At 36.5% G+C, this 15,633-nt stretch overlaps 1 protein-coding gene across 7 annotated transcripts in view; it reads right to left on the reverse strand.

Moving 5' to 3' along the window:
- Window positions 1-14,293, reverse strand: part of LOC122042197 — a 31,515-nt gene extending 17,222 nt beyond the window's left edge. For all 7 annotated transcript variants that reach the window (XM_042602193.1, XM_042602197.1, XM_042602196.1 and 4 more), the window contains exons 1-9: window positions 13,395-14,293; window positions 9,579-10,121; window positions 9,357-9,491; window positions 7,181-9,262; window positions 6,980-7,093; window positions 6,443-6,625; window positions 6,291-6,353; window positions 4,518-4,589; window positions 4,177-4,446 (exon numbers count right to left, since the gene is read on the reverse strand). In XM_042602193.1, coding sequence (XP_042458127.1) covers window positions 4,177-4,446; window positions 4,518-4,589; window positions 6,291-6,353; window positions 6,443-6,625; window positions 6,980-7,093; window positions 7,181-9,262; window positions 9,357-9,491; window positions 9,579-10,121; window positions 13,395-14,189 — 4,257 coding nt within the window. In that variant the 5' untranslated portion in view covers window positions 14,190-14,293. The remainder of the gene's footprint in view (window positions 1-4,176; window positions 4,447-4,517; window positions 4,590-6,290; window positions 6,354-6,442; window positions 6,626-6,979; window positions 7,094-7,180; window positions 9,263-9,356; window positions 9,492-9,578; window positions 10,122-13,394) is intronic.
- Between the last annotated feature and the right edge of the window lie 1,340 nt (window positions 14,294-15,633).

Here is a 15,633-nt window from a genome sequence, read left to right on the forward strand (position 1 = left end):
CAGTGTATCTAAAATAATCGTCACTTGTAAAACAAGTGTTTAAATTAACACTTACAAATTATAAACTATTAAATGTAGGATGGGAGTTTTAAGTAAATTTGGTTGAAATTAAGCTTCTTAGAACGAATCATGGTTTGAAATCTCATACCGGCTAGGCAGATCAGTCAAAATATATAGTTCCAATAAATCATCAAAATTCGATATCACTCGGCACCAAGGTTCCAAATCTCAAACCATGTCATAGTTTCAATCTTAAAAAAAAAAAAAAAAGGCAGCTTGGTACACGAAACTCCCACCATGCAAGGTCCCGAGAAAGGATCCATTGTACGCAGTCTTACCTTGCTTTTTACAAAAGACCGTTTCTAGGATTCGAACTCGTAACCTTTTGGTCACAAAATAACAACTTTACCGTTGCGTCAAGGCTCCCCTTCAGACTTAACTAAAAAGAGCAACCCAGTACACGAAGCTCCCGCCATGCGGGGTCCCGGGGAAGGATCCATTGTACGCAGCCTTACCCTACTTTTTGCAAGAGGTTGTTTCTAGGATTCGAACCCGTAACCTTTTGGTCACAAAGCAACAACTTTACCATTGTGTTAAGGCTCCCCTTCCGTAAAAGGCAGTCCGGTGCACGAAACTCCCTCTATACAGGGTCCCGGGAAAGGATCCATTGTATGCAGCCTTACCCTGCTTTTTACAAAAAGTTGTTTCAAGAAGGTTGATTGAAAAAATATTTTAGTATCACATTGAAGCTCCAACGCATGGTGTCGGTGACAGATTGGAGGTCAGAGGAAAAAGATTGAGCAAAGTAAGAAGACATTGAGTGGTATCAAGTTTTAATAATTTACCGGAATTATATATTTCAACCATTTTACCCCATATGATACAAGGTTTAAAATCATGTTTGGGACAATGTCTCCTTCCTATGCTTCATTTCCTTCTTACTCAACTTCAATCCATTACTAGCACTATGCATCAAAACATCGGCACCACACCGAAATAATATCATTCCCGTCAAAGAGCAAAACTTCGGCACTCGAAATTTTAAACCTTGGAACAAACCAAATAAGATTTTTTTTAATTACACATGCAAACCATATTTGCCATATGCATTCGCCTTCAAAATCTGCCTACACATTGCATATGCGACCAAACCAAAGGCATTTTAGATCTATGATTTCTCTACTCACATAAGACGGAATCTATATACTAATTGTACTCACTCAATGCATTTACCACTTGATTCTATCGCCACAAGACCAAATGTATATTGCACAAATTTTAGGACATCATGGTTTAAATCTATATATTCCATGCAAAGAAAAGGATTCTACCTCGATTGAACTACTTATAACACAACACCTGTTGTCCCATCAATGATCATGCAACCACTCCAAGATCCATCAACGTAAATAACACCTAATCATCAAAAACCATGAATTAATCAACACAATTACTAAACCTATATTAGCAAGCACATTAACACTATTATCAATGTGCCTCACACAAACCACATTGGATTGTTTTCTCCACAGGTGCAATTACTTTAACAAAACTGCTGCACTAGGGTTAAGGAGGTTGCTAGTGTCCAATGTGTTGGACCCCGTGGTTGTTTTGGTGTGATCAACTAAGTTAAGTTAGGTCCTATTTTGATTTGATCCTTGTGTCTAAGTGTGCAGGAGCTAAGGAGCACAGGAAGTCGAGCGGAAGACGCAGCTAACGAGAAAGATGGCATGGGAAGGGAACCGACGGGCTCGGTGCATCCGAGGGATGAGGTGCTGCAGAAAAGTACACCGATGGACAAGAAGAATGTACGCGACGTTCGAGGGACGAGAAGCCGGAGCGGAAGCCTGCTCGAGGAGAAGGCCGGAAATTTAGTTCAGATGAGCCCTATTTTGGTTGGCCGCAATCACTCAGGTGATCGGAGGCAGAAGAGCGAAAGAAGCTGATGAAGACTGCTGGAGGTGCCCTCAACAGGAGTTGAAGGCGCCTCCAAGGCGCCCGCGCGCCTTTGCCACCTTCAGGCGGAAGGCGCCTCCCATGGGCATGGAAGGCGCCCTCCGTAAGCATGGAAGGTGCCCTCCATGAGCATGGAAGGCGCATTCGACCAGGAAAACTGACCGTTGCCAAGGGATAAAACTCTATCCCATGGCGCCTCGCTGGAGGCGCCCTCCAAGCCCTTTGGAGGCCCCCTCAAGCTACGGATAGGATTTCCAGGAGCTATAAAAAAACCCCTGGAGCTAGGAAATAGTATAACAACTTCTATAATCATTTTCCTAGTTATTTCTGAGCTTTCAGTGTATGTAAAAGGCTTCTCCGCCTTCAGAGAAGGAGATTCTTAGTGAGCTTTACAACCGCCTTGGATTAACAACCAACTAGGTTGCAACCAAATAAATAGTGACCTTTTACTTATTTCTTTAAGTTATTAATTCTATTTTTAATTGCGTTTCTAGTCTAAGTCCAACGATCGGGAAGGGGTTTTATTTTTCTATTTCAGGCAATTCATCCCCCTCTTGTCGGCCCCGCTGCGCCAACACGATGAATGGAAATGGAGGGACGGGGTTGACATGATTTGCGTTGAATAGTTTAGTCAGACCATTGATGATGGGGAAAAAGTAAAGATTGGAGATGGAGATTGTCCTGTAAAAGTGGTGCAAAAGTGAGGATTGCTAGTGACCTGAGTCAAAATAGTGACAGATTGGTTATCAACTTGTGGAGAAGGGAGGGCTATAGTAGATGGATAACTAGTGCCAATGAAGGGAAAGGGTTCACAAAGACAATAGGCGGTTGCGGTGAATGGAGAAGTGACAGACCAAGATGATGGAGGGAGAGTGAAGATTAAGGATAGAAATTGTCAAACAAAAATGGCATAAAAGGGAGGATTGCTAGAGAGAGGAAGAGGTGTGTGTCGACCGCACCTAGGTATTAATAACAAAGACAATGTGTATGGGTGTGTGGGTATGTGACTGCACCTAGGTATTAATAACTCTAAATTAAGACATTAAAACCAAAACCGCAAAAGTTAACCTCATTTAATCCAAGGTTCAAAATCTCGAGTCATGTTAGAGTTTCGGACTTAACTAGAACAATATCATTTCGGTACTGTGTTGGTATTTGGATGTATAGTGTTGATGGAGAATTGGAGGGAGAAGGAGTACATAGACAAAAAAGGAGAAGGAAAAATGGTATAATTTTGACATTGTATTATACGAACATAGTTATAGCTAAGGTTTAATCAAATTCACCCACCATCAACCCATTTCAACATTAGTCATCCAAAAAGCCTCCAAACTAAATACGGTTCGAGCCTACTTCAGACTCAAGCCCAAGCCTAACACCAGTAAAACCCAAATTGAGCCTAACTCTAAATCAACCCTAAATGAGCCCCAAAGCTAGAGAAACAAGAAGAAATAAACCCCTCTATTCATGTCAATAACACATAAGAAGTACCGCTGTGGTCAGGTTCTTCATAGCAAAAACAACCAATCTATAGACAAACAGGTCAGTCTAGTCGGGGCAGTGGCACTACATTGCTAATTATCCATTCAATCAGATGGATCAAAGAAAATGAACAAACATGGAACTGATTGACCAGTTTGAGTCGCACTGATTTGAGTGTTTTCCACCGATTACTGACTGGGAATTAATAGGTAAAGTTACTATTTATCAAACAGACTTTGTCAGGGACATTAAATAAACAACATATGCACCAATTTCAAGTGAAACCAACTGAACAAGCCAGTCATGCCCAGTAAAAAAAATTTACAAATCAAATAGTGCAAATGACAGTTGCAAGAATCCAATTTATCAACCATGACAAGGTAAAGAATCAAATAGTTGATTCCAACTAGGATGTGCAATCCACAACAGTAAGGAAGACCATTATCTGCTGTAACAAGAAAAACTACATAAGTTTAGCATCCTGGAGTAAACTAAAACACGTCATTTATAGGAGTAATTAATTGCATCAGGCTTGATGAGCAAGGATATTGGTGAACATTTTAGCATTTTGCATGAATGAAATAAATTCATAATAATCTAACAAAATTAACCATATCATGAACAGATGAAATCACCCAGATAATCAATTTCTTTTGTAGCAATAAGTGAGAATCTAAATCTATGGCAAAATATATATATATATATATATATATATATATATATATATATATATATTACCAGTTCAGAAGTTTGAAGTCCAGTATGTGATGATGATTTGAAGCTAATATCAAGATGAATTGATTTTGCATCAACACTATCATTTCTTGTCCTTTTTGAATCGATGTGGCAAGAGCTACAGTCTGAACTAGACAGGTCAGGATCAGGAATTTCACTTTCTCTCTGATGTATCTGAGTTGAATGTGTATCTGGTATATGCACTATGGAAGAGCTCTCTCTTGAAATATCAGAATCAGTAGGAACTTCAGCTACAAGTTTGATAACAGGTATCTGTACATGAACAGCCATAAATGAGGACAGCCACAGAAATGATAGCATATTATGCAAAGACATAATTTTACCGCAGTGTTTTCTATGGTTTTTAATGAATCATTTCTAACCCACTCTTGATTTGCTAGGTACCTAGCTGCATGCTGGAAGAAAACATAACAATCTATTAATATCAAGCCTCATCAAATAATAATCATACTAGAAATCTACTCCAGTATGTAGTCTATTTTAGAAATCCACCACATGAATAATCACAGGATTGCATGAACAGTCAAGGGTTCCAAGAAAACAGAATTCAGAGAGATGAAAAATAGTCTCAACAGATTTCAGTAATTAAGGAGGTGGGCTAATCAGAAGGACTAACTAATATTGTCTGTTTATCATTATCAATATATTAAGCAAAAAATTTAAAACTATGTTTTCTTAGAAACCAATGCAAGTGAAAAAAGTTACTAAGTCAAACAAAAAGACAAATAATAATAATCTGATTTTCAACTAACATATCATCCTCAACAGATTAATTAGGCAGAATGGAGCCTCTTATTCTTTGAAAGCTACAAATAAGGAACAGATTAATTAGTGCTTTCCTCAAGGTGACAGACTCGAGCCTCAAATGGATGGACCATTGAAATTCCTTTAGCGAATGGGTGAAAGCATTTACAAGATCAGATCTATATTATGATGTTTCGGTCAGCTTTAATGATGCAAAAATTATGCCTTGTTATGTAGAAGATGAAAATGCAAGCCTAGGGATAAATTCTCTCCAACCCAAGGGAGAATAATGCAGGAGCTTCCGGTGTGACTTTCCAAATTTTAACCCTCCAATAGTTAATCCTTCCCATCACTCAACTCTTTGATCTATTCAATCATAGAGTTCAACATGACAACTAGAGCAACCCCTTGGACAGCAAGCCCAAACTACTTCACGATAGTCAAACAATGGAAAGAGACACCATAGGAAATATGTTATATGCAAACATCCAAGCATGCCTATTTGAATATTTGGAAATTTTTATTCTAGTGATTTGGGCGATTGGGTTGCATGGTCACAATCTTTATTAGATCTATTTCTCATTTTTGTGCTCTCTAAATTTGTCTATGTTTACACAAGTCTCATTGTAAACCTTTCAGATCATAATGGATTAAATAAATGAAACAGCTAATGCTTTATTTTTAAGCTACATTTTGAAAATTAATTTCTCCATGTCTTGTGAGTAAGGTGGATTATTTCTCGGTCTCTGAAGGTGGATTCCTTCATAGCTGCTATCCTTTCTCTCTTACTCTCGTATTTCTCTCTTGTTGGTTGATTCCTCAAAACTTTGGTGTGGTTGAGCACTTGAGCTGTCTATGGTAACATTGATTACTACCTTAGCTTTCAACTTCCTCCATCAAGAGGCAAGTTGAGATGGAAAATATCAGAATTTTATTTAGGTATACCGTATGAATAACTTTAACTATGCAAGGACAAAATTACAAGCTAGATTTAAACCACATAGCAAGTAGGCCTATGGGGACATGGTTCAAAAAATAATAGAAAACAACATTTTCTTTGTCTTGCATAGCAAAGATGGATAACAATCATGATGAATAAAGAAGAGAAAATTTAAAAATTACAACCTATCACCCAAATTAGCCCTTGAAAGGAATTGAATTACTTTGTGATTGATCCTTCTGTTAATCAACTAAAATTATATGTATATATTGCTCATAGGTCTTCAAATAATTCTAGAATTAAAGGCCAAGTGAGAAATTTTTTCCACAGTGGAACTAGTTAAGAATTGTAGTAAAACAGATAAGAAAAATAAAGCCAACACGGGTGTAAATCAATGAAACAATCAGATTACCTGAAGGCATGTTTCCTTGATACCATTGCGACCTTCTAAGATTCCAGCTTCTTTAATCGGCTCCTGATATTAAAGTCCATCTTTTAAATTCTACATAAAACCCCTTTTACACTAAAATGACAACAATCACTACATTTTATATGAAATCTCACCAAATTTCGCACTGGAGGAAGAGATACGACAAGATCTACATCGCTAGTAGGCAGAGCTAAACCAGTGGCATTAGATCCAAATATATTTGTCCTAGACCGGGGCCAAAGGACTTGAAGGGAGCGTGTTACCTTTTTGACAGCCCAATTAACATGCGGCTTTTTAATCAGATTCTCAGCAGCAACCTATGCCATATCATTAGTGATGAAAAACAATTAGAAATACAAATTGCAAAGAGAGAGCATGTTCAATGAATTCACATGATGATTAAATTGGTTAAAAGATGTTTGCTCTTGTAAATCTTATGCAATACAATCCCCAACCTAAGTCCTCAAAAATATATTAGTGATATTATGTTCATTGAATACAGCACAATTAGAATATTAATGTCAACTAGTAAACCAATAAATAATACTGCAAAGGATGAAATAAGTAACGCGTGCATTATCACAAACTAGACAACATTACAACAGTAGAGAAAAAAAAAGTGACAGGACAGAAAACTGAGACAGATTGAGATAAACTTTAATGAACAAAACCTGCTTGCAAAAACAATCAATTTCCTCATGGAGTGTGCGCATCGCAGATAGAGATGTTCTAATAGATGAAAAATTTGTTGAATCTGGAGGTTGCAAAGGTAGAGCTAAATCAGACTGCAAAGTTATTTTTAAAAAATGCAATGGAGTCAGCACACATGAAGAAATACAACCAGTAAAAATTGAAATGATGCATCCACTTACATGTTCCTGATCAAAAGCAAGCTGAGGAATTGTGATTAAATGATCAGTCAACAATGGCCCATGAAATGATGGAACCATCTGATTGTTTGCAACGCCTTTGTTTCCCCATGAAGGCCAAACAACTTCAACACCATCAAAACATTGTTGTATTTCCTCGGAAGTACTTTCATCAGAATACCAATTTCGGACACCCCAATGTCTAGGACTTGAGCTTCCAGACCTAACACTTGGGAAGCCTCGCTTCCTAGATTCTACTACTGGAGACGGCGGAGGAGGCTGAGGCACTCGCGGAACACAAAGAACCACTGGAGATGGTGGCCTCTTGATTCGGGGAGCATCCCTCCTAGTACAAGGCCTGCATGGGCTTTTGCGTTCATAGCCAACCTTAAACTCCAATCTTGATCCTCTTCTCGACATGCTAGGAACAATAATGGGGCGCAGCATTATTGGAAGTGTGTCCCCTTTCATTCCTTCAATTACACTAGGTGAGTTGTTGATGGATTTTGAGTTTTCTTCAGGGGTATCTAATAAAGATGGTGAGTTAGGTATCTTTCCAACCATTTCATTTCCTGCAACAGTATAACCAACAGATTGATGTCCGGGCCCAACGGCATCAAACGGTGAACAAAATGGAATAGCTGTTGGTGAGGCCAAACCATTTGTGTTGTATGAAGATATTCCAGGTGTTCCAACCATATCATCTATAGCTCTGTTAAGATCGGCCTCATGCCAGGCCCATGCACTATCCTCGGAACTATGAGATGCTGCACAAGAAAAACCTGATCCAACATGTTCAGCAGGATTCCAGTACATTAGCCCGCCACCAAAAAACTTATTATAGTCCCTCGCAGATAGCATGTGGGTCTCCATTTCCTCCTCAGATTGCCAATAGCTTTCTGTATCCTCTGCCAAATCGGATATGTTTTTTTTATCACACATATCGATATCAGCAGAATTAATCCTATCATTCTTACTAAAGCTACCAGTACTTTCAACTGGATTACTAGGAAATCCAGTGCAAAAAGAAGACTGTAGCTTTGAGTTATATCCAGAGTCATAGCTCAAAGTCGCTGCTTGACCCAGTCGACTGTAACTTTTAACCATTGGAGGCCAGTCGAAACTCATTGGCAGAGTAAGAGATGGTAAGACCTGGCCTTGTCTGCCTTCAGAAGACGACATCTTTGGCTGATCCCTCAGATATAAGAAGGATTGGCGATGGTAAGCAGGCCATTCATGTCCACCATCCAAATGTAGCCTTTCTGTGGCAGCAGGAACATGCAAACTCAAAGGTGAAAAGTTCTGGGGTGTTACAATAGGCCATTCATATGATTTGATTTCAACATGATTAATTTGGTTATATAGACAGCATGGTTTATTATCATTTTTAATTACAGAACTATCATCATTGGAACTTTTTTCTTGCTTGAATGGGACAACAAACTGTGAAGTTGTTCCACAAATATTTTTCGATTTGCCTTCCATATGTTGCTCAGACATAGGTAAATAGTAATTTTCTGATGCAGCAACATGTCCATTCTCTAAACATTTTTCAGATGAGTTGACAGAACCTGCATTTATTTCATCGCAATTTACATTGCTTGTCAAACAGGACCCTGAAGAGATATGTAGAATCATTTCAACTGTGTTAACAGACGGATCACCCTGGTAAAGATAATTTTTTACTGGTTTGCCTAAATCTGGACAATGACCCTCCTCCAAAACACATTTTTGTGTAGTACTATGGAGGTCACAAGCTATCTTTGTGCACACTGCCTTCTCTTCCTCTGCCACTAAAACTGATTCCTTAGAAGACTCACGAGAATTATATACTGGAAATGAACCAAAACTGACATCAAGACCATTCAGTAAGGGATTAACAACTGCAGGATTACTAAATTCATCTAATAAGCAAGTAGCGCTTTCTTTTGTTTCAATTTCAGCAGCAAGAGATGAAAAATCAGTTCCCTTGCTCTCAAGTTGAGGAAGTTCATCATTTGTAGAGCTAGCAACTATACTTTTAGCTTTTTTTCTCTTATTTTTCTTCTTACTGTTACTGCTCTTGCATGAGCCTCCAATATTTCCCTACACGACAAAAAAAAAAGTCTAATTGGGTTATTATGTCAATAAAATCATAAACAAGAAAATAAGCCAAGGAAATTGCAGTATTAGTAACCACCAATTGAATCTCAGCATCTTTCAGCAAAATATTAGTCAGATTAGCCTTTTGACTAGATGTCTGCAAGGGAATTTCCTCCTGGGAGGAAAGCCTAGTTTCACACTCATTGGAAAAATCATCTTTACATCCATTGGCCTGAAAAGAAAACAACCCTACTATAAATCAGAAATGTCAAAAACTCATGGGAACATTTAGAACACTGAAGAAAAGGGCCAACAATACCAAGGAAGGTTCACATGATCCAGGATGGACACTAGACACCTTTTGAGTAGAGTCTAGTTTACGAGAATTATGAGCTTTCTTCTTCCCTTTGAGACGACGGATTTTAGAATTTTCTCTATTTTTATTTGGGATACTTTTCAAGTTTGCATCTCCCAGAAGTTCAACATTCGTGTAGTTAGTGTAAATAACCATGAGGAGTCCGTGTAATTTCTTTGACATCTTATCCCAAATAGTCCCAGCAGAAGATAATGTACTAAAAAAGATCAGCTTTTCTTCATATTCACTAAAATGATACACATAAAGAGAAGATATCTCCTGAACCATTAATATGCAGTTCAAATATTTGGTTAGAATTTGTGTACTTGCAGAAGACATAACAGGAATGATGTCTATGCAAAAATCAAGCCTCCTGCTAACAAGAGATCTCTGTGATCTCACCCAGGAAGGAATAGGACCATATCTTAACTGAAATTCACCATCAAGCTTACACAACTGAAATTCATTCTTCATGGCAAGTTTTGACTCCAAGGTTATCTCATTTACCTGAAAACATAGACCAATAAGAAAATTATTGCCCATAAAAGCATGTTTTTTTGGTGACACATCAAGAAGACTTAGCTAATAAGTTGTCATCAACTAGTCAAAAATATTAAAAATCACTCTAAATATTAAAAGACCATTGAATACTTCTACTTTCAAATAGACAGCCACCTTAGCCATATAGAACCCAATTTGGTAATCACTACATAAATCTCCTCCTTCCATCACAATCTTACAATATTCATTCAATATGAAAATTAATAGTTCTATGGCCAGTATATAGCCATAGAATGTTCTCTAGACAAGAAAAGTGAAGCAAAATAAGAAATCAAACAATGATCACTCCAAGGGCTGCGCATGCCAACTAGCCAAGTTGGTAAGGGCCCTGGAAGTTGTTACTCAAGTCTTGAGTTTGAAATCTGCCTTCATCAAATGTGAGTGCTTGAAAGTTCTCATAGTTATCTTTTCAATTTTTTTTTTTAAAAAAACTAGGACAAGGATCATCAACCAAAAGGATGCCCAAGTTTAAAATCCATACCCAACTGAGTAAAAACTTGTCCAGAAACTTTCTGAATACCTCAGAGTCAAGACAATTGAACACAGTTCACAACTCAAATGTTGATCACAGTATGCAAAAAAGGAATAATATAAAAGTTAAATCATGAATTCCAGGATTGTGCTAATTCCTCTTTTTGCCACTAAATAATTTCGCTTGTCTTTGTGAGAAAATGTGAAAAAAAAAAAAACATGATAGGCCATTGTCTCGTTATCATGAATGGATTCACTTGTATTGGGCATAATGGAGATGTGGCAAGTGGAACTATATTAAACTAGATACAAGTTGATAGACAATCTTGTTTAACTTGTAAAAGTGTACAATCTCAGAAAATGCTGCATTTCAATGTTTTCTCATAAGCACACTGCAATGACATTTTGTACAAAAATAGCAGCTGCATCAAGTTTCAGCATAGCAGCAAAGAAATTGGCAGGGAAACATGTTGCATAATGTCTTATTGCATTTAAAATAGCAACATTTATACTGCAGTTTCTTATCAAAGAAGGCTAGAATAACAAATTTTTTAATTGTTTCTTTTTTGCCCATTAAGACAGATAATGGAATTTCCAAAGATTCTTCCTGAAAATTAAACAGTGGAATGAGAAAGGAATCGTCAGTGACACTCTATGAACTGTTAAAGGTAAATGATTGGAGATAATTGCTTATTGTAAGTAAGATCAAAGACTCGAGTTCAGGCAATAAAAAATAAATGTTTCGAAGGTATGGACAGTGCCGACAAGTTAAATTGTATATGAAAGAAATTGATAGAATCACACTCGTTGTTTAATAGAAACCACTAATACAACCATCTCATCTCATACCGCTATAAAGCCTATGGACCAAGGCAAAGAAAGTCACTAAGAGCAATGAAAGAGTAATGAATACAAGGAGATTCTTAAACGAATGTGTTTAATTTAAGGAAAGGAAGATATTCTATTGCATTGTAAGGGATTATTAAAAAAATCTTAAATCTAAAACTACAAATGTGGAAGTAAACATAATAGTATAATACCCATTGTTATAGATCAAAATGTAAATACTTTAATATTGGGGACTTTACTATTTTCATTAATTAGTATTATAGATAGGTAGGGGAATACTAAGAGCTATAATCTTTTTTTTTTCCCTTAACATGGTATCACAGCCCTAATTTTTTCCTCCTGTCTCTTTCTATAAAGTTTGCTCGCTCACAGGGAGATATTAGCATCTGTCAACGATGAAAGTTTATCTTGAGGAGTCTAACATGTTAGGGACCAAAAGTGGGCACTCCTACACATCTTATGTCACATTAGTACCAAGAAGGGGGAACCATTAACTAAAAGATTGGTAGGAAAACTGAACTACCTTATAATACTACAAGACTTAACATCTCTTTTATAATCAATTTGACTAGTCAGCTCAAAAGATCACATGCCATAATTATTAAGAAGTAGCCCTAGAAATTCTGCAGAACCTCAAGAATGCTGCCAGAAAAAAAATTTTCACAATCAAGGTCACATTTATATTGTTGACCAATTCAATAACTTGAGAAAACAATTTCAAATAAGGTAAACATCATAGGGAAAGAGTGTAGAAACTTTATCCGCAGTGAAGATGGAAAGGGATTCATTTCTATAAATTTGTTTGACTATTGTTATCTAAAGGATCACATGGAAAACTCAAAAGTTGAAACAAAATTTTCAAGTAATTCATCAGCTTAATCAGCAAATTCACAGATTTACTGTCAAAAATGGTTTTGAATTAGTGGGAGCAAACTATAAATTTTGTTGGCCAAGGTGATGATTCCAAATCTGCAGATTTGCCAGAAAACAATTGTCCATATTCATGGGTATACGTTATACTAACTCATTCTGATGAAAGCTTGTTTAAACGAACCAAGCTTGACAATTTTCAAGCTTGTTCATTTTCTTATAAAACTTGTTCAAGTTTATTTATTAAAAAACTTATTAAGCTCGAGCCAAGTTCAAACTTTTATCAAGCTCAGCTAACAATATTATTGTCCTTATAATTTAGGTAAAACATTGATATGATATATTAAACTTATATTATTAAGATAATATAAACAATTTAATAATGTAAAAATATATTATGATATTTTTATGCATTTGAATAAAAAAAACTAGATTTATAATTAAGTTTTACACAAGTTGATAAATAAGTATATTCATAAATTGTTTATGGCTTTTTTTCATGAACACTAACGAATAAACTAGTATTCAAGCTTATTTGTTTTATATATTTTTTCTATTAAATGAACAATAATGAACACTTACCAAACCGAACATTAAGGTTGTTTGTGGATGTCTAGTTCATTTATATCCTAATTCTCCTTTTACTTTGACTGTTTGACATAGAAGAATATTAGCTTAAAAAAGAGGTTGCTCCCGGGGAAGGATGTATCGTTCACAGTTGTACCCTATTTTGCAAGAGACTATTTTCCAAACTCAAACCCGTGACCTCTGGGTCACACGGAAGCAACTTTACCGTTGTGCCAACCATAGAAGAATATTAGCTTAATTTGATTTTTTTCGCATGGATCCATATCAGCCATGATAAATGAAAACAAAAGAGCATTCTTAAGAAAAATAATTCAAGTCTCTAGATGGTTGGATAATTACTGGAAAAATAATAATAAGCATCAGATATGATTATCTCGGGGAATGTCTGACCACCAGAATCGGACTGAAGTGATTCAATGAATAATTCAAGAAAACGTGTACCAGATATTTTGCTGCCTTCCCAAGGAAAGCTTCAATAATCTTCTTCCTTCCTCCAGGATCTAACCCCGCCCACCAATCCACGCACCCTTTCCTCCTCCAGAGGGCGTTTGCGGCCAGACCAGCAGCCAAGGTCTTCCCCTTAGCAGCCTTTCCACCCTTGAGCTTCTTCCCCCCTTCAGAGCTAACCCAAGACAACCGCAAGGCCACCTCAAACCGGTTCGCTACAAAAGACTCTATGCTATAATACCCTTTGTCCTTCAACCATGGAAGCTCCAGCCACTTCGCCGCCAAATCTGTTACCTCTCCTCTGAGAAACCTCCCTCCCGAAATCGCATCCATCACCGCCACAAACCGGTCAACGTCCACAACAAGATCCTCGGACACCGTGACCGTGTCGAGGAAGGCGGCGTCCTCAGAGGAGGCAAAGAGGAGGAGAGATGCAGCGACATCCCTCTCGGCGGTGTCGATGGCAGCCGCTCTGGAGAGTAGGCCATGAGATCGGCGGAAGCAGAGGGAGGGGAGGGAGGGAGAGTCAGAGGGCAGATCGGGGAGGACGAAGAAAAAGCCATGGCCCTGGCTGCGGAGGCGCGCGACCATTAGTAGGAGGAGACGGACGAAGTCAGGGTCGACGAAAGTGAGGGCCGCCTGGCGGTCGGCGCCGGAGAGGGCCGAGAACCACCGGAGGACGGTTGTGCGCGGGCTAGGGTTAGGCTTCGAGGCCTTGGAGAAGGCGGCGTGGTAGACGGCGATGTGAGCAGTGAGGGAGTCGAGCAACTGCTGCGATTTCATTGCCATCTCTCTCACTCGATCGCATGAGACGACGGACGTGTTATTTCCTTTTCACGCAGAGGAAGGGGAAAAAAATTAAAATTTAAAATTAAAACAGCCTTCTTTCTATCTATATCATCAAAGACTCAAAGAGCCTTTTTTATTGTATCTGGTGCTCCTTTTTCAAAGCTTATTCAAATAAAATAGTTCATTTTATTAGAATTGTCAATAGAACTTTTTTTTAAAATAAAAATCAGGATGAGGATCCCGTTCGTCTCGGTAAGAATCAAACTTTCGTAAATAACTTTAATATTTAACTTGATAAGCATGTATATGTATTCGTTCCATGTATATAGAATTAATTAAATAAACATATCAAATTTTCATAAATAATTTTAGTATTTAAGTTGATAAGAGTTTGTTTATATTTTTCAATATACATAGTATTAATTAAACAAATAAATTTGAATAGCTTTTTAAATTAAATAAATAAGTTTGAACATATATATGTTCAACTCGTTAACGTTTGCGAATAATATTCGTAAACAATATTCATGAGCCATATTTATTAAAAAAAAATATTCTTTTCAATATGTTAAATAAATAATAAAATAAAATAAATAAATTTAAATTATCAAACTCAATAATCAATCAAATAACTAAAAGTTTCACATAATCAAATAAGTTTTAATTAAAAGCTTAATAACATCTAAACGAATCAAATTCGAATCAAGCTTAAATTGAGAGCTCGATAATATTTAAACAAGTCAAGTTTCAAATAAGTTCAAGCTCATAAAAAAAACTAAGTCAAACTTGAACAATCATTTCAAAAGTTTAATTTATTTTAAGCTCGATTCGACTTGATTATCTTATCAAACAAGTTTGAATAATCCAAAACTCAGTTCGATTCGTTTATAGCCCTATTCATTATAAACTTTATTTTTTATATTATTATACCAATTAATAAAAGAGTATAATGGTCATGTAGCTGTATTTATGATTTCGTAGTTAGTATATAATTCTAATAGCTAAAAAATTATTATTGCTACAACTACACTAGTGTAGTAGTTATGATGTTGCCGCTACTATAGTATAATACTGATTATTATTGATTAAAAATAAATTGTCTATGTTATAACAGTTGTGATGTAATTGTTATAATATTTTATTGATAAAGGATGAAGCATCTATATGCTAAGAGTTGTGAACTATTAATATTGATCATAGTCGGAAAAAAAAATTACTATAACATAATATTAACTCGTGTCAACTAAGATAACTATAACATAGTTATTAGTGTAATCAAAATTAAAGTATTTATGTTATAGTAGATAGGGCATCTATATTGATTTGAATGTTAATAATATATGCCACATCTTTAAAATTAAAAAAACATAATACGTATTCATTATATTAATATTTATTTGTTATTAACACTAGTGTGATCGTGCACACGCGTTGCGTGTGTAAT

This window comes from Zingiber officinale, chromosome 2A (genome assembly GCF_018446385.1).
Source record: "Zingiber officinale cultivar Zhangliang chromosome 2A, Zo_v1.1, whole genome shotgun sequence".
Lineage (NCBI taxonomy): Eukaryota > Viridiplantae > Streptophyta > Magnoliopsida > Zingiberales > Zingiberaceae > Zingiber > Zingiber officinale.